The 24,925-nt window shown below is 39.0% G+C and overlaps 1 protein-coding gene across 1 annotated transcript in view; it reads left to right on the forward strand.

Moving 5' to 3' along the window:
* The window catches only part of LOC124156418 (glucose dehydrogenase [FAD, quinone]-like), a 35,460-nt gene extending 14,322 nt beyond the window's left edge, over nucleotides 1–21,138 (forward strand). The window contains exon 3 of the mRNA XM_046530969.1: nucleotides 18,693–21,138. Coding sequence (XP_046386925.1) covers nucleotides 18,716–20,566 — 1,851 coding nt within the window. The 5' untranslated portion in view covers nucleotides 18,693–18,715 and the 3' untranslated portion in view covers nucleotides 20,567–21,138. The remainder of the gene's footprint in view (nucleotides 1–18,692) is intronic.
* Nucleotides 21,139–24,925: the final 3,787 nt, after the last annotated feature.

A 24,925-nucleotide genomic window follows, 5' to 3' on the forward strand; every position in this document is an offset into this window, starting at 1 on the left:
TAAGAGAGCAGTACATGATGGGAGGGCAGACGGACAGGGTACTTGTTAAATACGCAAACCTACATTAATCAGTAAAGTACTTAAATAATAATAATAGCTCGAGAATAATCTCAAAACCAAACGCCCACTCGGCGGTGGAATCACAATGCCACATAAAGCTTTCGTTCGTGCCTTCCTAAGATCACGGGGGAAGAGTAGGTGTGGCCGATTAGTCGGAAAAAATTGGTGTCCATAACAAGGATAATTTTTATTCGCTGATTTGCTTCTTGGAAGGCGGATTATATGGAAGAACGCGAAAGATATCAAGAAAGGCGTGACAAAGAAAGCCTCTCATTTGCTGTTTTTCCCTTGCATATGCATATATGAGCTTCCCCTAAAGCGAACTATTTCTTGCTAACTTTGACATTGTTTTGCAACCGGAGCAATAAGATTTGATCAATAAAATCCCTGGTTTGCTGTAGGAGGAAAACCCTTAAAAACTACGACAGCATAAGTAAGACAAATGAAAAAAAACTTGACGGTCAACCTCGGTCAACCTCTGTTTCCACATACACTCTAGTGCTCAATGGCCAAAACCAATTCTCTTTCCTTGCTTTAATAGTATCTGCTTGCACTAATGGAGCTCACCCGACGTGCTAGGATTTTAGTTCGTATCCTCACGGCAATTTCGAGTGATGAAAGAAAGTCATATTCACCAACACATTCGACAACTAATCAGCTTTTTTCAACATTCGAAATCAAGAGGTACATGTATTCCCTACTTTTAGTTACCAATAGGCTATAGGGTAAATCGGGGAAAGACGCCACATACGGTATACACTGCGCACCACCCTTAGTTTCGGCGCTTCCTGACAAATTGCGCGCAGATGTGCAATGCAGGGGCAATGTAGATAGGTACCAGGGAATAAATTAAGATGATCCGTTTGTTTTTCATTGTTTATGCAGATTTTAAAACGCAAATACAGAGATAAGTCTGGTATTTTACTTTCAAAATTTTTGCCCGCTTTGCACTAAATTCATATATCGGACGTTGAATTACTGCTATATTACGGTTGTTTGAGGTTTTCAGCGACAGTTAGTTCTGCTCAGAATGTTTTTAGTCTAGTAACGCCATTATGGCCTTAAAGACCATTGAGCCACGAGGTGAGTCGTCTCACCCGAAGAGAAAGGAAGAGAAGCCGCACTGAACTTCGGTACACATGCCGCATTTCCCTCATGCCAGATATACGCCGCAAGGAATGAAAAATGATTTTAAATGAATTATAGCACGTTTTTGGCAGCGTTATTACTGTTTTAGTGGGTACACTAAAATTAAAAATTGTTTTCTGTTGGGTGGTATTTAATTATTTGTAAGCATATTTTAAACATTACTACGCTAAACAATTAAAAGGTTTGATACTTTTTCACACATTTATATAAGAATATTTTGATATTTTTTTAAATATTTCTTAAAAATAAATTGCTTGAAAAAGTGCCAAACCTTTCAATTGTTTGCAATGGATTTTCACACAGTTAAGCCAGAAACAATCGATTTTATTACTACGCTAAGTTTGTAGGCAACAGCAAGCTCTGACTTAAGCAAGGTATAACTTAAATTAATTGCCTGAATTTATTTTTCAACTTATATTTTGAAATTCTAAAAAAAACTACTATAACAAATCTCTGTTAACTAAGCATCTTCGGTTCGCCTAGTATTAAAAAAAATTGGTAAATATATCCCATGTTAGTAAACTGTCTTGGTTCTTACAATAATATAATAACATAAACATAGCTCTAGTTTTACAACCTACATTTCAGTTGCATTAAAATCGTGAACATGTACCATTAATTTGTAAATAGTAAAAAATATATCAAAAGTATTTGCATACTTTATTTTCCTCAAACCTGCAATAATTTAATATTTTTTTCTTTTTTAATGGAGCTGCAGAATACAGAAATAATTGTTAGTCGATTAAAAAACATGCGGCGTATCACCCTTGAAGGTGCGGCGTGTCACCCGCAAACATACGCGATAGACGCCGCGTAGGTAATGTTTTGCAAACATTTTTTTTACAACTAATTGTAAGTGAAGAATAATATGAGTACACCTCTTTGCGAGCAAGTCAGATAAGAGACTAGTCATCATATTTAATACAATAATCGAAAAAGCAAAACAGGACAAAATATAGTTATTTTACAAAATGTGTGGCATCTCTCCCTGATACATCTCTACATCGACATAAAGTAAAAATACTCTCGCCAGCTTCACTGCGCGTAATTATCCGGAGAAAGTATGTATGAGATTCTAAAATGCATAATTTTATCTTATGCTATTTTGAAAACATGTTCAGCGAACGATATTCATACACGATTCTCATTGAAGTTTAAAATCAAAATTAGTACAAGGAATATAATAGACGATCAAATTAGTAGATGATCAAATACTTAAATTTTCAATTCGCTTTTTCCGGTAGTAAAAGCCAACAGTTGTATTTCATTAAGCTAACGTGATTTGACTCCGAATACAGCATTGACTCACTAACAACTCAAAAAATAGCGAACGAGCTTAAGATTAATTTTCATCCTGATCCATTTGCAATAACGTACCTTAAAATACTTTTTCTATAAACATACAAGTATAAACTAGTTTTGATCAAAATCTTTTATGAATTGAAATTGAATGAAAATGCGGAATTCCAAATATATTTTCATAGCAAACCATTTTTCTGTTTCGTCAGTCGATGCAGTACAGTTAGAGAGGAAAATAAAGAATTTTTTCACGAAAATAATATACATATAGCCACTTTGTTTATCGAAGTAGTATCCCTGCTTAATAAGTAGCAGTAGCGTTACACTAGAAAAATGCCATTTCTAGTACAGGTATTAGGATGCGTAACGATAAATTTCCACATACTCGGGGTAGTTGGACCAGTTACTTAATAAGGGCAACCTGCGAGTTTTAACGAAGCATCGAATGTCAGTAAATCATGCCGCGAGGATTTTCTTTGGGGTTGTGCAAAGGATCCACCCGGACGTGAAACCCGAGGTCAAAGTCCACATGCAACTCACAAGGAAAAATCCCTCTCGGTACAACTTTTAGAATCTCACGAGGTTCAGAGACACGCCATTAGGCCAGGCGCGCACTAGCGCGACCACGACAGATTTCTGTCGCACACCTTCCGACCAGAGCACGACCACGACCACACCCACGATAGCAATCAGTTTGTATGGTCGGGTCGCAGTGAAGTCGGAGTCAGTGCGCGGCGCGCCATTTCAATATGTTTAATTTCTGGCCGCAACGACCGCTGAGTCGGGGCCGACCAAATTCAAAAATTTTGGTCAGACGACTCGGGTCCGACCAACGAGTCGGACTTGGCCTAGTGCGCGTCGCTCCATTGGTTGCAATGCTAAAACTGGTCGTGGGCCACTGGTCCTGGTCGCGCTAGTGCGCGCCTGCCCGCTACTCTGAAAATGAGGTGAGCTCAACTTACATCTATGAAAGTGCCTCCTATTAGCGAAAAAAGGTAGAACGCTAAACTTTAATCATTTGTATGAAATTCTGTCGAAGCTCCATTGGGCCGTGTAATATATCGATTAACTCAATGTTCATAATGAATCATTAAACAGTGTTTAAACGTAAATGTAAAGCTTATACGGTCGAAAGAGTGAAGAAGAACACTCGAAAAAATATGTGTAAGACGTGGGGTAAGATGAGGAGATCCTGTACGTTCCCTCTGGAGTAATATTGAAGTTATAGTGAATACACGCCCCGGCAATGTGATTTTGTGAGTATTGCTTATTTATTAATGTCCTTCTGAATTTATTTCGTGCCAAATTTTCAACATTTTACTTCATTCAATCGAACAGGTTCTTGAATTTTATTTTCGTTCAACCTTTGATGTTTTTTTTTACCTCATTACAAAAGTTAGCAAGCTAAAGTTTTTCCGCATTTTTGCAATAAATTTTTCATCTAAACCTACTACTTTTACGTGTTTGTCATCGTGACAACCCCTTCGTCATCTTAATCCACGGGTGGGGTAATATGACGAAAACTACTCTTTTATTTTGGTGAAATATTTTTGATTAGTCAAAAAAAATCTTAAGATCAAGAGGTTCAAGGGCGAAATGAAGTTAAATTCACATGAAAATAACCAAACATGCCCTCCTTATTGCTCAACAAAAACTGCCACTAAAATTAGTGATTACCGCGTATTATATTTTCGAAATCACATTCTAAAATGTGCTATTTCAACAGCCTTTATTGGCAAGTACCTTCTCATAGTGATAAAAATTTTAGATTGGAAATTGAACGCAGACGACATTTTGAATAGAAACTGATATCACTTCAGTCACAGCATGAGAGTCAAAATAAAAATATAACGTTCAGAGAAAAATATAATCGCTGAATTATCGCAATCTTAAATATCGGTGATTCGACCAAAAAAATAGGAATGGAAATATAAGCGCAGGAATAGAAGGATCAACAACTTTGCTATTTCCACACAGTAATTTATATACACCGACCATGGTTTCGTTACAGAGTAACATTATCAAGGTGAAAATTCAGGTAAATTGACAGTATATGTAGCAGAAGGTTGGGTAGGGAAAATTACCCGGAGCTGTTGGTTAGGGGGAGGTAAGGGTTGGGGTTGGAGCTGGGTTTGTGACGTCACCCACCCACAGTCACCCTAACCAACGGCTCCGGGTAATTTTCCCTACCCAACCTTCTGCTACATATACTGTCAATTTACCTGAATTTTCACCTTGATAATGTTACTCTGTAACGAAACCATGGTCGGTGTCAATAAATTACTATGTGGAAATAGCAAATTTGTTGATCCTTATATTCCAGCGATTATGGATTTCCACCAAGTTACGCCCACTACGATTAATTATGGAAATATAAGGTTCGATCTCGACTCAAGCCTAGAACACAAGCCTTGGATTTCACGTGTATAGTAGGGTGTGTTCTTTTCCAGATCCTCCTCGCAATACAGGTTTTTTTGCAGTAGAATGTCCAGATTTAACCAGAGATTATAACCCGGGTCTCCCTCAGCAGCAAGACGCTCCACCTTAGTAACTAAGACATTAATAGATCCTCGACAGCGTTCCTGGCTTGTCATTTACATCGATAATGCCAACAGAAGCTTGATCATTTACGCAGAAATGTATTACCAAAGTGTGCGCCTTTTACATGAAAAAATATAAACAATACTATAGCAGGATAAATTCTTAGGTTACTTTGACGATGCCCTACAGCAAATGAATCACCTTTTAAGTTACACGTCAATCAACGTTAAATAGTGTCATGAATTTCCAAACATCCAAACAAAGAAACGCCTATGAATTTGAATGACAAGTTGAAGAGGCTACCAGCCATTAGGAGCTCACGAATGTTTAGAACGGCAGTCGAAGCGAGTCTGCATCAGCAAATATTCCACAGAGGAGCACTTCTTGGGTCCGCGACCTTCACCAATATTCGTAGCGATGAATGCGACATAAGAACATGAATAAACCGCTTGTACGGCATTGCATAACAATGACAGAGAAATGCCCACAGACGGTATACCGTTCTTGGCAGCTGTCAAGAAATCAGTTGGGAAAACATTTATAAGACTTCCTCGCAGTTATATAAGCTTTTTTAGCATTCCATTAAAAATTAGCTATAGACATTATTGGCGTTGGTTAACTGAGATCGACGTTTTGAAAGCAATTTCACTTAAACACTGACACTTTCCTAGTTGATTCACAATTTTAATTGGAACGCAAGACAATAGGCTCTGAACAAGGGACTCTCAACTCTCCTGGCACTCGCATTTTAATAGCCTCCCATTTTTAACCGACCATTAATTCACCGTAAGTACAATAAATCATGTTATAGCAATGGATTGAGGAAAAAGTAGAATTTTACAGCTATGAAGCAAAACGTGATTAGAGGAAAAGTTATAAATGCGGAGAGAAGAACTAAAGGCAAACTTTTAGGAAAGCACGAAAGAAGGTAATCGATGCCAAACTTGGGAACAAGAATGATAATAAATCAACTGAGGAGTATTAGATTTTAAGGAACATAAAATTTAAAACATTTAATTCGTGCAACATATCCCGGTTAGATAGCGATGGAAGAAATCCAGATTGAAGGAATAGATTACGGGAAGGAACTTAAAATCTATGTAAATAATCTTATAGGCTGACAAGAAGAGGCTAGAAAAGAATAAGTCAATGCAATGCAATGATATTCAGGATCCCAATATTGTATAGTACTCTGACAAGTATAGTCAAGTATAACACTTGAAAAGGCAAAAAAAAACACTCAATTTAATAGCCATATGAATAGAATGATACATCAAAAGTAAATCGAGAAGAGGATTTTATAAATCCCGGTTGCGCAGAGAACACAGAAATTTACTTATTAATTTGGTTACCTCTGTGGAAAACATGTTAAATTGACAAAAGAAAACGAAATACATGATAAAAGAATGGCACTCAACCTAATTACCATTTTACTTCTTGTTCTACTCCCTAGATCACATCGAGCCCGGAGAATTATATTAGTCTTTTCTAAGAAGTCATTTCCTGACTCCAAGTCTGTCATGTGACTCCAAGAGATAGCGAAGCATGGAATCGTAATTGGAATAATTGGAATATCGTGTTTCCTCGTAACGACAACTTTTAATGACTGGTGGCGAAAAATTAAAAATATATAACAAACGGCGACAGTGATAAGATAAAACCGTAAAACCAGATAAATGATTTCTTCTTATACACTATTTATATCCTTTTCCGATTTCGCGACGCTTTCTCTTCCTTTAGGATGCTAAAGTTATTTAACACGACGATTGATGATACGAGTCTCTCCCATGTTTAAACCTCCTTCTGATATGCGTAGATATATCTTCCATATGCCTACAGTTTTCAATTCTCAAATAAAGTTTTAAAAAAAATAAAATATCTTGAATTCCGCAGTTGCGAATTCAACTAAAAAGTCTCCTGCATGCAAAGCCAATGTATCTCCTGAGATACATTACTCATTTTGTCATAATTTGCATTGGTGAAAAATAAATTCAAAAGAAACTCCATAATAGATATGAGAGAGAATGGTATAAACTTCCGCGTAACCATAAATAATAATTTACGTAAAAACAAAGCCAACTAATTTTTTTTAATCACTCACTCGGCATCCTATTTAACGCAAAATGACTGTATGTTATTATTTATTTACTTATTTCATCAACAAAATCGGCACAAAGGCTTTTACATTGACTATTCCTTAAATAAATAATACCTATAAGATAACAAACAATAGCACAATAAATACAAACTAACAGAAAACAAAATTTTTAAACCGAGGAAAGGGCACTATTGATTAGACAATGGTGAATTATTCAGATGGCATTTTAAGGTGGCTTTATAATTAGGGGCAGAGAAAAATAGGTCCAGGGAAGGGATTTTTGAAGCTTTGGAATTAAACAAGGAGGGGATTCGGTAGAACAGAGTGCGTTGAGAGATGGAGAGACGGAATCGCGGAATGTGAAGCAGAGAGTTATTTCGTAAGGGGCGAGGAGAAATATGAAAACGGAAAAGAGGGGGAATTTCGTTTGTCCGTAGAGAACCGCTAAAGATTCTATGCAGAAACATGAGGTCAGATAAGACACGGCGGCTTGTTATGCTAGATATCCTGAGGGAGGAAAGGATAGCGTCACGGGCGTAATGCCTGAGTGTGGGGATTCGATGGCGGGCTACAGCAAGAAAGAAGTTTACAGGACGGTTGAGCAAGTTTAGAGTAGTGGGGCAGGCGGTAGACCAAACTGGTGAGTAGTTTTCTAGTATGGGGAGAATACATCCGAAAAAGACTGTTCTTAAAGCGGCAGGGTCGTGAAGGTCTGTTAGTCGATATAGCATACCAACAATGGCCATTGCTCTCTTCACGATCATCGAAATATGATCCTGAAATTTTAACTTATCATCAAAGATCACACCTAGGTCGCAGTGGGAGGTTACAAGAGGGATAGGCTTATTTAAAAGGCTGTAAGTGTGTTTCAGGGAATTGTTTTTTAAAGTGAATGTCATGATCGCCGATGTATCACTAGCTAATTACTGAGGCTTTGGCCACAACATTCAGTTTGTTTTCGTTATGTAACTGATTGATTTGTAATTGCCTTCTTCGTTTAAATTTCATTTTGTATGAGTGCAATTTAAAGTGGCAGTCTTGCTGTATTCGTATCATTTTATTTAAAATAACATATTAAAAAATAAAAAAAACATGATTCACGAGGCAATGATCTGCTTGCTGCCACGTTGACATTCATGAAGCATCCACGTAGATCGGAAATATTAGTTAAATATACCTTTGTAGTACGTGTTTCTTCTGAGAGATATTGCATGAACTGCAACGAAATAAGTGGATATCTCTTGTGCTTTCAAGGTTAAATGGTGTATCGCACGTGACACTTGAGCCAACTTAAGGTTAAAAGAGCGAAGATAGAGAATTAGTTATGCTCTCATATTGCAAGTGAAAATTGATATCTTATCTATTGATTAACCTTTTAATTAACCTATCTGATTTAGTAATAACTTCGGGCTTAAGTTCATCCTAATTTTAGCTCAATGATGCAGCTACTTCTCCTGAGTTCATTCCGTATTATGGAGGCTTTACCATAAAAACGTTGTGGGAAAATAGTTTACTTCCCTACCGATGATCGTTTGCTAAAGAATAAACGCATGATATTTTCTTCACTTATCTATTACTTACGTGTCATACCCGCCTCTCCAACACAGTTTTGTCTGATGTATATTCCATGAGGTATAAAACTTTATGCAGAGAATAATCGAGGGTCACTTACAAGCCACTTTTCATTGTGGACTATAACGATAATCAACGGGATGTTGGACAAAAACAACGCGCACTTTTCAATTTTAATTACTCAACATTTAATTTCCGTTGCTACGTTACACGCTGGCCTCGTATTTCACAATACTCTGATTAAACTTCACAGAGGTTTTATATTTAATCAGTTATGAGTTCATAAGAAGCCATTTACAATTAGCATGAGCTAATAAGGAAACTCTAATGCAATATATACCATACTACACTTCCGAGAAATTTCGCTTATCACTCACTCTCTCTACCGTTTAGCCAATCGAATGCAGTGAGCATCAACCTAATGGACAGGCTCTCGATTTAAGAAGGCGCGATCGACCCCTCGGGATGCCAGTACATAAGAATAACAGAGAATGCGAACATCGACCGTCATCACACTCAAGCATTCCACGCAGTACAGAGTCTGAGATTAGCTAGCAGCAGGAGAAAGACAAGGAGACAGAATCAGAGGTACCAAAATGTTTTCAATCATTTTCCCATTTACTAACACCATTATCCTAGGGCAAGGGTCTCCAAAAAATGGCCATCGGGCCACATTCGGCCCGAAACATGATTTCAACCGGCCCGCCAAACAAATCCCTCTGTTTTGCCCTTGAAAAAATATTCATCGTACGGCTGGCAGAATTATTCAAAGCTGGGGAATTATTCAGAGCTATTTATGAGAAATCTATCACCAACTATCTAGCAAATTTCTCTGATGATCATTTGAAATCAATCCTTACAATAGGGTGGTTTCCTATTATTTTTTTATTGCCTGAATCGAAAGATTATTACTCCTGGAGTACGTATTTCACGCTTTTAGATTTTTAAATTACGACATCTATTTCTCGCGATTAAATGAAAAGTGAAAATTTTCAAGCGCGCGAAAACGCGACGGCTAAGTATGAATGATGGGAAAAGCCCGTGTGACGTCGTTCTGGTTCCCGCTGCCGCAAGTGAGGTGACCTTGGAGCGAGTATCTGAGCGCTGATACGACGCAGGATGCTAGCAGGTAGCAGAGTACTCTGCCTGCAGGTAGCGCTTGGCTTAAATAAGGATTATTAATGCCTTATCAAACCAAGAAAACTTTCCGACCTTAGCCAGTTTTAATAGGTGATTATTAAGACATTTTTCCCAGAGCTCTGTGCCTCATGTATGCATTGGTAATCTCAGACAGTGTAAAACCCTTTCTACTCGTATATAAACTAGGTCCCTGTGACGTCACGTGGAGTGGCATCGCATGGGCGCCAATCTGGCCTTTTTCAAATGAGGATAAAATTGACCATTGCCATACGTCTAAACCGGTATTTCTAAAACCAAATAATTTGTATATTATGAATACACTAATGGTGGGTAACGAATCGCAATCAATGCCTTTCGTTTTCTTTGATGAAGGAAACTACCGTATTGGCTCATCTCATATGGACCCTGATTTTAATGAAATTTTGAAGTCAAAACGACCGTATTGACGACGCTTTCATCTATCGTGAAATTAGTGATCACTCTGACTATGAGATTCTATTATCGGATTTAAACAACGTTCATCTGTTTAACCGAGAGTTAATCTTAGCAAATGCACGGCGGTACATTTTTTGCACAGTTCGTCCAACTATAACCATGTTTATGCGAATGTGGATGTTATTAAAATAAAGGCAACAGACGAATAGTACCTGGGAGTTAAAACAGTTACGATAACATCGAACCTCCCGTGGGGAACACATATAAGTAATATTTGCGGCGTGGCCCTGAAGAAATTAGTATTCGTCAAGCGTATTGTGGGAAGATTTTCTGATGAGGAAGTAAAAGAAAGGTGCTATTTCGCACTCGTCCGACCGTACCTTGTATATGCAGCGAGCGTATGGGATCCGGTTCAGAAAGACTTAATCCACGAACTGAATAAAATACTAAGGAAGGCTGCGCGTTCCGTCAAAAACTGCTACCAGCGTACAGACAGTGTTACCCAGATGTTAAGCGAATTAGGCTGGGAGCCGCTGAACACTCGGAGGCTGCGCGCTAGGCTGCTTGAACAATTGAGAATGGATATCTTTAGGAGCGACACGGAGAACATAATAGAGCCCCACTATATTTCCAGGCCCGACAGAAGCGATAAATTAAGAGACATATTTAGCCTAACGGATAAATATGGGAATCCGTTTTTCCCCCGAACCATAAATGAGTTTAATAAATGCTAATCGTAATGTGTAAACGGCTGGTATTATAACACCCCCTGCCAAACGCCTTTTAGGCGGCTTGCTGGGTAGTATGCAGATATAGATATCATTCATCACACTAATTTGGTAGCATAAAACTAAAGGCTAACTAATCTATTTATTTTAATCTTGACCTTTTTCCAACAAGATATTTTTTTAATTTCTCCATGTTTATACTCTAATTTATGAGGAAATTAAATTACTGGGTAAATTTTCTTTTTTATTATTTTTTATTCCTCAGGCCCGCATAAATGTGGGAAATGTATAATGTGGCCCTAAAATTAAACTTTGGAGACCCCTGTCCTAGGACATCAACCCTACGGTTGGACGTGTTTAAAGTTTGCACATTTAATAGCTTTCTCATAGCTATAAATGCCTTTTAATGGAGGGGCATGGTGGATGTTGAAGGACCTAGAAGGAGTTAGACGCAACTCTCCACTCAATTTTTCGTTCGCTCTATCTCGTCATCTCTACATATTTCTGCTGGAATGACCCCTTTAGACACATTTTATAGCATTTCATTTATCACATCCTAGGAGGCACAATAGAGGAAAACGGATACAGCAGTAAGGGATTCAGGAAGCGAATTGCATTAGCAAAGGAGGTGTTCAGGAACAGGAAGGAGCTTTTGGGATGTTCGTTATGTAAGAGTTGAGTTCAAAGAAAAGATTAGTGAAGAGTTTGATCTGGAGTGTAGCTGTCTACGGTGCGGAAACGTGGACACTAAGGCAGGAGGACGAGAGAATATTGGAGGCATTCGATATGTGGATGTGGAGAAGAATGGAGAGGGTGAAATGGACAGATAGGAGGAGGAACGACGAAAAGCTGGGCATGGTGGGTGAGGAAAGAATAGAATAGGAATTTTTTGATAGAGTTAAAGGGAGTAGGCCTTACGGTGAATCGAAGAAGGCAGTGATGGAAGGAAATTGAGGCTCCCAGAATACTTCTTTAGTACTCCATGGAAACCTACCTTAATCGGTAGAATACTATAATATAAATAATTTCAACTTCAATAGTTTTTTTCTTACCTTTTTTGACAACTCACACTTACATGTATCATTTAAAAGAACTATTCCCCTCACGATTTGTATGCCTTTAAACGGAAAGTAAGCCGTAAACTGGGGCAACTAAGGGAGTGGTGGGGTAACATAGGGATAGTGACACCAGTATGTGGTTTTAAATATCCTCTGGTCACCATTTGTGAGACAGCGTGATTCTACTGAGGTCTTTCGAAACTTTATTCTTTTCTGCCATTTATTGGCTACGTCTAAAATCTCTGAATTTGATCAAAAACCTCGAATTTTGGTATACTTTTTTGCGATGATTATTTAACTGATTGTAACTAAGCTAGTACTTATCTTAGTTACCATAAAATTGGATAATTTACATAAAATAAATTTTTGTTTTAAAAGACATGAATCGTTCCTTTAAATTCTAATCTTTTAATATATTTCTTCTAATCTTTCTTCTAATCTTTAAATTCTAATTTTTTTTAATAAATCTTTTTAAATTCTTTTCATGGCTTAAAATTTCAGCATTATCGAAGTCAAAAGTATTGCTATAGTTTATATGTACTATGGTTTGAAAGGGTATATAGTGTAATTCTATTGTTTATACATGATTTGTGTTGGGAAATCATGCTCTTTAAAAACTGCGATGTCTGTCCCATGTAGCAACTGTTATATTCGAGCCATGAGATTTCATGTATCACATTACTTCCTAGACTTTTAAGAGGTTCCTGATTTTATTTTTGTGTGAAGAAGCATGTTTTGAGTGTTATGATTTTTGCGTGTAATTTCATAATCTATTTTTTAATACTTACGTAATTTATTCAGAGAATTTACTCGATTTGATTTAGATGATCCCACGGTATAAGGATTGTAGCAGGCGTTGAAGTAGGCTGCTATCAATGAGGATTCGCTGGAATGGTTTGGACGATGTTTATTGATTCGTGTACAATTCCACACTGAACTGCCGGCCGAAAGGCCGCAGTATTTATTCAATTTGCCCACTTCCAGAATGTTCTATCTTACTTTCCTTGAACAATAAAGAAACTTCTAGAAGGGACTTCCAGAAGGCCAGAAAAATTAAATAATAAGACTTTCCGGCACGGAGACGCGAACCCGGGCCGCCCGCTTGGGAGGGGACCGCGCTACCGCTGGGCTATCTGGACTGTTGGAGGGAAGCGATGACGGAGCGCCATTTAACTTGCCTCCGGGCAAGCGGTGTGGCGGTGAGGCAGGAGGTGCGGCCGCCACAGGATGTTGTTATATATGAAAAATCTATATTATTAAGCGAATTTTGAATGCATCAACACTTAGCGTTGTTTGTGTGATGAGTAGATGAGTCTTTTTGGAAAGAGATTTTTCTCAGAATATCCTCGATTATGTTAAATAATTTGGGAAAAACTTTATCACTCAAATTTAGAGCCCTATTTTAAAACAATAGCAATATTTACTTTGTGTTTTAGAGGGTAATGAGATTGAAAATTTAAATATCTGTCCGATTAGTGTGGTTTCTTCCACCAATCTATACTAATGGATCCATCGTGATTTCTTATCGTTAACATATCAAGTAATGGAATAGTATTGTTTTTTCATATTCCATTATAAATTATAATTTAGGGTGGAAACTATTTAAATAACTTAAAATTGTGTCTTCTTGGATATCATTTGGAAGTACCAAATATAAGTCATCAACAAATTTGTAAATGAAAGGAATATAGAACGGAAATTTAGCGATTACATTGTCTGATCAGCTAAAATGGTCGCCACCAGGGAACCCATGCGTATTCCAATTCTTATTTGATGCTGACGCTACTTACATTGAAAATAGCCTTGATTGGCAATTATTTATTATAGTATTTTACCGATTAAGGTAGGTTTTCATGGAGTACTTAAGAAGCGATATGGGAGCCTCCCTTTCCTTCCAGCACTGCCTTCTTCAATTCACTGTAAGGCCTACTCCCTTTCAATCTATCTAAAAATCCTATTCTTTTCCTTCCCCTCCCTCGTTTCCCTAACATTCTACCATCTAACACTATTTTCAACATCCCCTCCCCGCTAAGTACTCCCTCCATCCATACCTTCTGTCTCCTCCGCATCTCATCTAAAAGCTGCCTCTCATCGCCAACCATATCTAGCACTTCGTCGTTCCTTTTCCTCTCCGTCCATTTCACCTTCTTCATTATTCTCCATACCCACTTCTCGAATGCTTCCAATCTTCTCTCGTCCTCTTTCCTCAGTGTCCACGTTTCCGCACCGTAGAGAGCTACATAACGATCCTGTCAGAAGTTCCTTTCTGTTCATGAACGCCTCCTTTGCTTGTGCAATTCTCTTCCTGATGACCTTGCTACCGTGTCCGCATTCCTCTAATGTGCTGCCCAAATAGTTGAATTGCTCTACCTGCTCAAGTTTTTCCCCACCTACTTTTATCTTGAGTCTCACATTCCTCGCTCGCGATGCTTTGCAAAACCGCATGACCTTAGTCTTCTTGAGATTAATCCTCATCCCATACTCCTCGCACCGCTCGTCTAACGCATCCACTAGAGCCTGCATTCCCCTCGCTGACTGGCTGATCAGCGCTTGATCATCCGCGAACCTTACCGATTTAAACATCATTCCTCCCACCTTCACTCCAGCTTCCAACTCGTCCCACGCTTCTCTTACCATCTCCTCAGAGTACACGTTAAAAAGCAGCGGCGATAGAGGACAGCATTGCCTCACACCTCGGCCAATGCTTGCCCACCCAGATTCTCCGTCCGCTACCCTCACTTGCGCAGTCTGGTGCAAATACAGGCTACGAATCAGTCGTCCATCCCTCCAAACCACACCTATTCTCTTTAGGATATCCATTAACTTTACATAGTTCACCCTATCAAACTCTTTTTCAAAATCCACGAAACACGCATATACGTCCTGGTCATATTCTAGGTTCTTCTCCATGAGGGTCCTCATTATTGCAATTGCATCACGAGTTGACTTCCCTTTTCTAAAACCGAAGTGACCTTCGCCCAAATACTCGTTTGCCCTCGCCTCCATTCGCCTGTTCAATATCCTTAGTACCACTGGCGCCGCATGCGATATTAGGCAGATAGTCCTATAATCTCCGAATTCCACAGCTTTCTTCTTTTTCGGAAGCGGAATTAAAACCGTCTTCACGAAATGCTCCGGCCAACACCCCTCCTCATAGATCCTGCGTACTAGTACGAAAAACTTTTTCTTACTATCCTTCCCTAGATTCTTCAGAAGCTCACACGGGATATTGTCCACGCCTACTGCTTTCCTAGCCTTCATATCACGAAAAGCGCTCTCTATTTCCGAATCTAATATCCCCGGCCCAAGATTATCCTCCTCCACTGCACTTTTCTCCTCTAAGGTCAATCTGTCCGGGCTGTTCCTTCCGTCATACCGATCCTCCACGTATTCCTTCCATCTAATCTGTACCTCTTCTCGCTCGCATAGCATCCTCCCATCTTTAGCCTTAATTTTATATATGGCTTGTCCGATAGCGACTTAACTTTGGCGTACAACGCGCCTACTTCTCCATCATTCTGGAACTTTTCCATTTCCTCACACTGTCTTTTCCACCAAGCCTCCCTTGCCCTCTTAGTTTCACGTCGTAATCGATTATTTAGTTCCCTAGACATTCTTTTGCCCTGCTCTGTGTCCACGTTCTTCCACTTCCTTCTCTCCTCCATTTCTTTCACCATTGCTTCCGTAACCCTTCTTTATCCTTCTGTTGTCAACGTAGCCAATTGACTTCTCCGCCGCTTTGGCTATTCCCGTTTTAATATTATCCCACCCTTCCTCTGCTGTCTGCGTACTTCCAATCTCACGGATACTATTGTCCACCAGATCTGATATTCTCTCCACATCCATTCAGCGCTTCTACATTCCATTTCCCCGCCTTCCTGACGTTCATAAGTCTTTTGAATCTTACGTTGCATTTCATGAGCACTAGGTTATGGTCTGAATCCGCATCCGCTGCAGGGAAGCTGCGCGAGTTTTTCACACTATTCCTAAACCTCTGCTTCCTCCATCTAGAGAGCAAACTTTATGATTTAAGGGAAATGCATTTTCTTTAATTTTATTTAAAATATGACAGGGATATTTAATGTTGCATTTCTCTGAAGATAGATTCTTACGAATGTTTACGAGGAATTTGACACACCCATAAGTAGGACTATTTACGAAGCTTATCACCGGTCTTAGAGATAAATAAGGTTTATGGACTTCAAATAAACCTTACAGTTTAGGTGGACAGCCATTTTTTTTGTTAATGTGCATTTTGCAAGAGTATTCACCTCAGCTAGAAGTGAAGATGTAAAGTTTTTATTTTTGGGAATCTCGGTACAGATGCCATTTTCATCGAGTAATATCAATCATTTTTTATTATATTCTTGTTCATACATTATTGTTGTGAAGTTAGTTTATCTGCTTAATTAAAAAATATATATTAAGCTTATTTTTTTAAATATATTAGTTTTCTAAGTAGATTGACCATATTAGACGATTTACAGTTGTCTATCTCTTTTAAAATGAATTAAGTTATTACATTTGTGCATTTTGCTCTATTTTTGTTTCTAATTGATGAATTTTTCAGTTTATAAATAATACTGTCGATCTATGCTAAAAGTATTGCAGTTGAAAAATCTTTGATTGTGTAGGTTAGAGCAAATTTAGGATCTAAGCTAATGAAATCAGCTATATTATTCGGTATCCGGTATGATTCCTGATAAATTTTTTAGTCACACGGTAATTACTAATTAATGAATCTTTTAAATTTTTAACATGTATTTATTTTACGAGAGTAAAAAAATGTTCAATTAACTGTTTTGGATAGCTAAGAAATAATGCATATACATACTTGGGTGATTCTTTTTTATCATTGAGTTCCTTCATGATTTTCTGGTAATCCTAATAGCAGATTGTTATTTCTGCGAGTAGTATGGATATTTAAATTCATTAATCAGCTTTTTAATATCATTGGAAAATGCATGATTTGAGTTAAGTAGTGCACGAATAAATTTTACATTGTTTATAATATGAGATTGAGAATAAGAAGAATAGAAGTATTGTTTTACTCAAACGTAAGACATGCCATATTTTCCCATCTCATTTTATAAACAATTTAAAATTTACTCATGCACTACTTAACTCAAATCATCCATTTTCTAATGTTGTTGAAAAGCTGATTTTTAAATTAAAAAGACCCATACTACTGACAGAAATAAGAATCTTCAATTGGTAATTACAGAAAATCATAAAGGGACTCAATGTAAAAAAGAATCTATCTGGGAATAGGCAGTTGGAATAAGAAGTACGAGCTGATAAACCGAGTTCTTTCTCCCAAATTAGAATAGAGAAAGGAGTTCAGGGCATTCAATGGGGTAGCTTCCTTTATCAGAGAAAACGAAAGGCATTGATTGCGATTCGTTACCCAACATTAGCGTATACATATTATACAAATTATTTGGTTTTAGAAATCCAAGTTTAAACGAATTTTAAAGGTCAATTTTAACTTCATTTGGAAAAGGCCAGATTGGCGGCCATGCGATGCCACTCCACGTGACGTCACAGGGATCTAGATGCTATATGAGTGGTCAGAAGATGTACAACATCGTCTGAGATTACCAATGCATGCATGTGGCACAGAGCTCAGGGAAACATCTCTTAATAATCACTTATTAAAATTGCCTATGGTCGGAAAGTTTCCTTCGTTTGATAGGGTATTAATAAGGGCAAGTAGCGCTTGGCCTAAAGAAGCCAAGCGCTACCTGCTAGCAGGGTACTCCGCTACCTGCTAGCAGCCTGCATCGTAGCGGCGCCCATAGCCCCGCACCAAGTTGGTAGCCGGAACCAGAATAATGTCACACGGGATTTTCCCAGCATTCATACTTAGCCGTCGCGTACTCGCGTTTGAAATTTTTCACTTATCATTTCATCGCGAAAAATAGATATCGGTTTAGGCAATAAAAATAATTGGAAACCACCCTATTGTCGATTTTAGAGTGTTATTAAGTCTGTTTAATTCCAATTAAAGTCTAAAGTGCTGTAGGTTGGATAAGGATAGAGAAGATAGAAAAGCATCAGATAATATATTGCGTGAATGTAGATCACAGTGACTGTCTATTTCAGCGTAGAAATGAGGGATGTACTCAAGGGATTTTATATGAGTTGGTACCCGCACGGACAAAATTAGGGAGTAATACAATATAATCAACAGATTTAGGCGTTACTTGGTGGAACGATGAGATATTCATGGTTAAATAAAAAACACAGTACTGTTCCACAACCTTATAATTTTGCAGTCTACTAGTTTCAACGTTACAACGTCATTATCAAGACTAACGTTGTGGAACAGTACTGTGTTTTTTATTTAACCATGAGTAATACAATACTTTGGGAAGGGCGCTATTTTTTAGACGAAGGTACGTATAGCAATAGGAACTTAAATTTTTCACAATAAAAACTCCACCCTCCAAAGGTATATCGCATATATTTAAAAAAAATCATCCCTATCCCTACAACCCCTAATATATCCCCACAATATTACCCCATAGCTGCGGCTTTGCATGAGCATGAAAGCTTATGGTAGGCACCCCACACATGAGAGGCTAATATATCTCGTTTCAATTTTTTCAGGCTAACCACATGATATCACGAAGATGAGGTGCACACCAGGACTCACAACCGTGCTCCTTGCAGCGTGCCTGACGACCATCACGGAAGGTACTTGGGAAAGAATATTGGAGCGCAAGTTCAACCATTTCATGAAGAAGAAGACGAATTACTCTCCACCAGAAAGGCGGTTGAAGGGTGAATACGACTTCGTGATCGTGGGAGCCGGGACAGCTGGATGCACACTAGCCGCCAGGCTCTCCGAGTACTCCTGGTGGAGCGTGCTGCTGATCGAGGCTGGGACTGACGCTTCCGTCCTCACTGACGTCCCAATCTTGGCGGCGTACTTTCAGCTCACCGACAGCGACTGGTCGTACAAGACGGAGCCGCAAAGGGGCGCGTGTCTCGCCATGGAAGGCTCGCGATGCAACTGGCCGAGGGGCAAGGTCATCGGAGGATCCTCGGTCCTCAACTACATGGTGTACACCCGTGGCAACGCGAAGGACTACGACGCGTGGGCCGAGGCGGGCAACCAGGGCTGGTCCTACCAGGACGTCCTCCCGTACTTCCGCAAAGCTGAGGACATGCAAGTACCCGGCCTGGGGAATTCCCCCTATCACGGCCGCGGTGGACCGGTCACGGTGTCCCATCCACGCTACCACACTCCGCTCGCTGCTGCCTTCGTAGCTTCGGGCATCGAGAAAGGTTACCCTCTCAACGACTATAACGGACCGTACCAAACGGGGTTCTCGTTCCTGCAGGGCTCCCTGAGGAACGGCGAGAGGTGCAGCTCGGCACGAGCATATCTCGAGCCCGCAAAGAGGCGCACCAACCTCGACGTCAAAAGAGAGGCCACGGTGACGAAGATACTCATTTCACCGTCCACGAAGAGGGCGTATGGTGTGGAATACATCCACAAGGGACGGACTTACACGGTGAGAGCGAAGAAGGAAGTGATACTGTCGGCCGGAACCATCAACACACCGCAGCTACTCATGCTCTCAGGGATTGGCCCACAGGAACACCTCCGGCAGATGGGAATACCAGTCTTACAGAACTTGAGGGTGGGAGACAATCTCCAGGACCACATCGCAATGGGAGGCCTGTCGTTCCTGGTTAATCAGAGTGTATCACTCGACAGCCAACGGCTACAACGAGATACCTCTTCACTGCTTCAATACTACATACACAAGACCGGACCTTTCACCGTTCCCGGCGGCGTGGAGGCAATTGCCTTCTTCGGAACGAAGAGGCAGCCACAGTCTCTTCGCATGTCGGACTACCCAGATATTGAGCTCTTCTTCCTCGGCGGAACGCTGGCGCAGCAGGAAATGCTTCGAAAGGCCTTCGGAATACGGGAGGATGTATTCAATGCGGTCTTCAAACCAGTAAAAGGCATCGACGGATGGATGGTGTTTCCAATGTTGCTCAGACCGAAGTCTAAGGGTTGGATCAGGTTGAAGAGCAGGAATCCTCTCGACAAACCGCTTGTTGATCCCAACTACTTCGCGGATCCTGAAGATGTTGAAATCATTGTGGACGGTATAATGGCGACAATTGACCTCAGCAGAACGAGATCTCTCCAGTATTTCGGATCCGTCCTGAATACTCTACCGATACCAGCGTGCGCTCCTTACGGATTTGGCACCAGAGATTACTGGCGATGCGCCACGAGGCAGATCACATTGACAATATACCACCACACCGGAACGGCCAAAATGGGTCCCATTTGGGACTCGACGGCAGTGGTAAATGAAAGGCTCAAAGTGTACGGTGTAGGAGGACTGAGAGTGGTGGACGCTTCCATTATGCCAAACGTGCCATCCGGACACACAAATGCGCCTGTCTACATGATTGCAGAAAAGGCAGCGGATATGATTAAACAGGACAATTATTAAAACGATCTATTTATCTGAAGTCAACACTTGATCTTCGGGGTCTTTTAGTCCAGTGCGTTAGAACTCAGGGAGTATTTAATGGGAGTAGAAAATAGAAACATACCTCATCCTAGTCTGCGTGTAATAAGTAAATATCTGTAAAAACTAAAAAGTGCTAGTGTGGTGAAGCTGTGCCATTTAATAGATAAAAACAAATTATAATACAGTGATTTTAATTTCGGTGATAAACAGCAATTTTTGTGTTGAACTAAGTAGTTATAATAATAATTGGCATACCGCCTTTCTATCGCAATAAGTGTATCGCAAATCTCAATATGAGTCTTTCTTTAATATTCAATGTTGAGATTTTCAGCTGACCAAAGACTTTTACAGTTCCGTAGGTGAATATTTTGTGGCCAATACCTTTGTACCTCTAGAGTGTCTTGGCAAGTAATCCATTCACGGATTGATGTCACACGACAACGCCGCAAAGGCAAGTGAATTAAGTGATATTAAAGTAAAGACAATTGTTTTAATTATAATATCAATGCCTCGTGATTATTTTTAATTAAAAATTGTCCTTTGCCTGGTGAGTACTGTTTCCCTTTTTTGCAAAAAAAATGCTTACACTTATAATTTACGAAGAGAATTTTTTTTCAGAGAGTTACTACACTGTACAAAATAAAGTTTAGATTAAAATACAGAGCTAGAATTAACACAAGTATACCCTAACTTTTAGCGCCAGCTTGTTTAAAATAACTGCCTCCTCACAAGTTATTTTGCTTCATTAAAATAAAAATAACAACTGCGCTAACTTAACTCCCATTACTGCATAGAAAATTTCGCGTTCTCTGATCCAAAGAGAGATCAATGGGTCAACCCAAGAAATTGTTAGACACAATAACGTCAGTTTTCTGCATAAATTTGTTCATATTTATTTATAATGAATTTAATAATTAGTTATGAAATAAGCCATAACGATAAAACTCAGTTCTAATCGAGCCAATAAAGTTAAGTCAAAATTAAGCAAAGTATTACTACGCGCAGCAATACCATAAGTTTTCTCCAAATAAATCCGGAATCTTTATCTCAAAAATATTATTGTTACTCAGACCTCTGTGACAATTTCTGTGTTTTAGATAGAAAATTGCTGTTTTTTAAGAGCACCAATCGGCCATGTCTGCACATACGAGTTACATGCGTAGTGAAATTTGGCAAAAGAAACTTTGGCTTTGACTCGGCAATGGAAAAAAATTAATGGAAGCCGAAGAAAATAATACGAAAGTGTGAGCTCATTTTCCAAGACATGAAAACATTAGATAACACTGAAATATAATTTTGGCGGCTTTTGCCATAATAATTGAACTTTGGTTGAAAAACAGAAATAAAACTATCGCCTATAGTACAGAACCATGACTAAAACTTCTTCATATCCCTACTATTGCAGTAGAAAGGTATCTCCCGAAGCAATACTATTCAGGGCGTCTAAAAGAGATGAAATTTAAGTGAGGGACTATAGCTTTCTACTTTACCAATCAGTTTACTGTCGACACGAGAAACTGATTTCACTGTGTGGATAAAAATAGCAAAAGTAAATGTTTATTTTGAGAAAATTTTGTGTAAGATATAAAGCAACGCGTAGAAGCCATGTATACGCAGTGAACGAATGAAAATACTGAAAAATAGGTCAAAGACGACTAAAAGAGACAATGGTGCCCGGTGAAACTTTCACGGCTTGATTCGTTCTAATGGCTTTCCAAATACGCTTTCTTCATGTCCACTCTCACTCTCTGAATCAATACGTAATTACGCATGGAATTTGTTAAGTCTCACTACTACGATAATATCGAACCGGAATGAGTAAATATTTAGAGTAAAAAGTATTGTCGACCGCACACTCCAGGGAACACCTATTTTACTACAGTTGGGATACTGATTGAAAGGCGTCGCCAATCTGACAATGCCACAGGATCTTGACTATTTCCATGCATGCAGTCGTACGTCACTCAGGGTTAAAAAGGAAAAGGGTGAATAATAGGAATGTATATCACCTAGCCAAGTACTAATTGCATCATGAATTAAACCTGAACGAAATGGTTGCTATAAACAGTGAATCTCGGACATAGTAACTACGATAAATAATTCAATTCTTATTTCAAGCAGCAGGAGAAGAGCAATCATTTCTGAGGCCGAATTAAGCCAGACAAAAAAGCAGCAGCTTTCTCGCAGGATATGAAAAGCATATTTATTCAAAAACAGGACTTCGACCAATCCACGCCTCCATTTTTTTAAGTATTAATTTATTGGATAAAAAGAAAAATGGCATATAAAATAAGGTTTATTTTTTATTCGAAAGTTACCTTCTTCATTTCGTTTTACTTTTTCATTCTTAATTTAAGGGCTTACAAATTGCTAAGTCATGAGAGGTAAGTATAAATGAACTGAGGTTACGAAAAATAGAGATAAAATTTTCTTTTTCATACTTGGAAACATTGAAAATAGTATCACATAACAAGTTGTGATCCTTCACACGTAGCGTCAAATATCTGAATTTATAAACTCTAATAGAACGAAGGGTATTCGCATTCGATAAATTACATGGAAAATGAAGACGAGGCAAAGTACATAAAAGAAAGATGTAGACGATAATAACTACATTCTTTTCCACCTCACCAGATTCCAGACACAGGCCAAAATTGTACAGCTATCATTTCACACTTCGTCTGCTCCATTATTTACCTGAAAAGAGAAAAAAAAACTTTTACTATTAGACGTCTCGTAAAAGTCATGGTCACAATAAAAATTTACATTCAATTTATCTCTATCATGATGATACCCTTTCAAGTTGACATTTTTTATTTATTTTTTCATAATTATATTTACTCTTGATCGACAGGGTTACACTCTGGAAAGGAGACAGGGAACAATTAATAGCTGATCATTACAACTCTACAAGATAAGACCCCACATTCATCATCCGAGATTTTAGTTGATTGCACTAATTCATAAAAGCGCCCAAAATTAACATGTTACGATGCATGTGCGCAACCGAGATTTAAAAAGCTTCGTAACTACTGGCGGCCTAAAATTGACGGAAGCTTAATCTATTTATTTATTAATTAACCATGGACTAACTAGACACTTTTTATAGTAGCAACAGACAACGCCTTTGATTTTCTAAAAATATAGAGACGGCAAAGAGAGCAATGAATTTCTCTCAGACATATGCAGTACGCTCCCTCTGTGAGTAATCCATAACATTTTGTACCCAGTTGTAGGTGTGGCTCCACAATTTCTTTAGTTGATTTATGTCAAAAGGCCGTCTATCTTACCATTTTTCCGGGATTCCCTCAAGACGTGAGGTGTAAGTTTTCTATTAACGCACACGACCTCTTTAAACGTAACACTAAATCTGCCACATGGCACACAAAATTGAAGGCAACTAAAACGCTCTTTACAGCATGCCGGTGCTCCCAATATGTTTTGGACCTCAGTAGCATACCTTCGATAGGTGTCCTAACGCGTCATTTCTTCGCACGAGAAACGAGATTAACTCAAAGATGAGAGCTCTATACTTAGTAATCGAGGAAAATAACTACGTAGTTACATTGGTTTTTGATAGTGCGCTAAAAGCATAGATGACTATCCTATAAATATCGTAAGACACACAAACGTGTAAAGGACTGTATCGGTGAAACAGGATTGAGAGACTTGATTGAGAATGATATCTTTAAGAGAGACACGGAGAACATAACATTAGAGACGCACTATATTTCCAGGTCCGACAGAAGCGATAAGATAATAGAGATGTTTTGCAGAACGGATTTATATTGGATTTCTTTTTTCTCCCGAACCATAAAGGGCTTTGATAAATTCTAGTGGTAATTTCCATAGAGCACTTCCTTTTAAGGGCGGCTGGTGTCCTAACACCCCCTGCCACACGCCTTTTAGGCGGCTTGTGGGGTATTATGTAGACGTATATCTGGATGTAGACTTGGGGTGCTTACTCTGTTTTCAGTATCCATACTATTCAAAATTCGCGAAAGTTAACTGAAAGCGGGATTTTGGGTGGACCAACCGTCCTTCGTCATGCCTTTGCCAAATCTTGGGTTCGCTGAAGTCTCCCACGAAGATAACAGAACTTGACAAACCTCAACGTTGTCTACCGTATGAGAATTAAGATAATCAAAATTAATGCTAGACTCGTCCCCGAAACATAAAAAAGTATGGACAGTTGGTATAAATAGCGCCTCTCCAGCACCACCACAACACAAAAGATCAAAAGAAATCGCAGATGGTAGGATGAACAAGATAAGGCGAGAAGCAGTATGGGAGAATTTTTTAAGCAGCAAGAGCTTGTAGTAAAGGCAGACAGGAAAG

Source organism: Ischnura elegans, chromosome 3, assembly GCF_921293095.1.
Source record: "Ischnura elegans chromosome 3, ioIscEleg1.1, whole genome shotgun sequence".
In the NCBI taxonomy this organism is placed as follows: domain Eukaryota; kingdom Metazoa; phylum Arthropoda; class Insecta; order Odonata; family Coenagrionidae; genus Ischnura; species Ischnura elegans.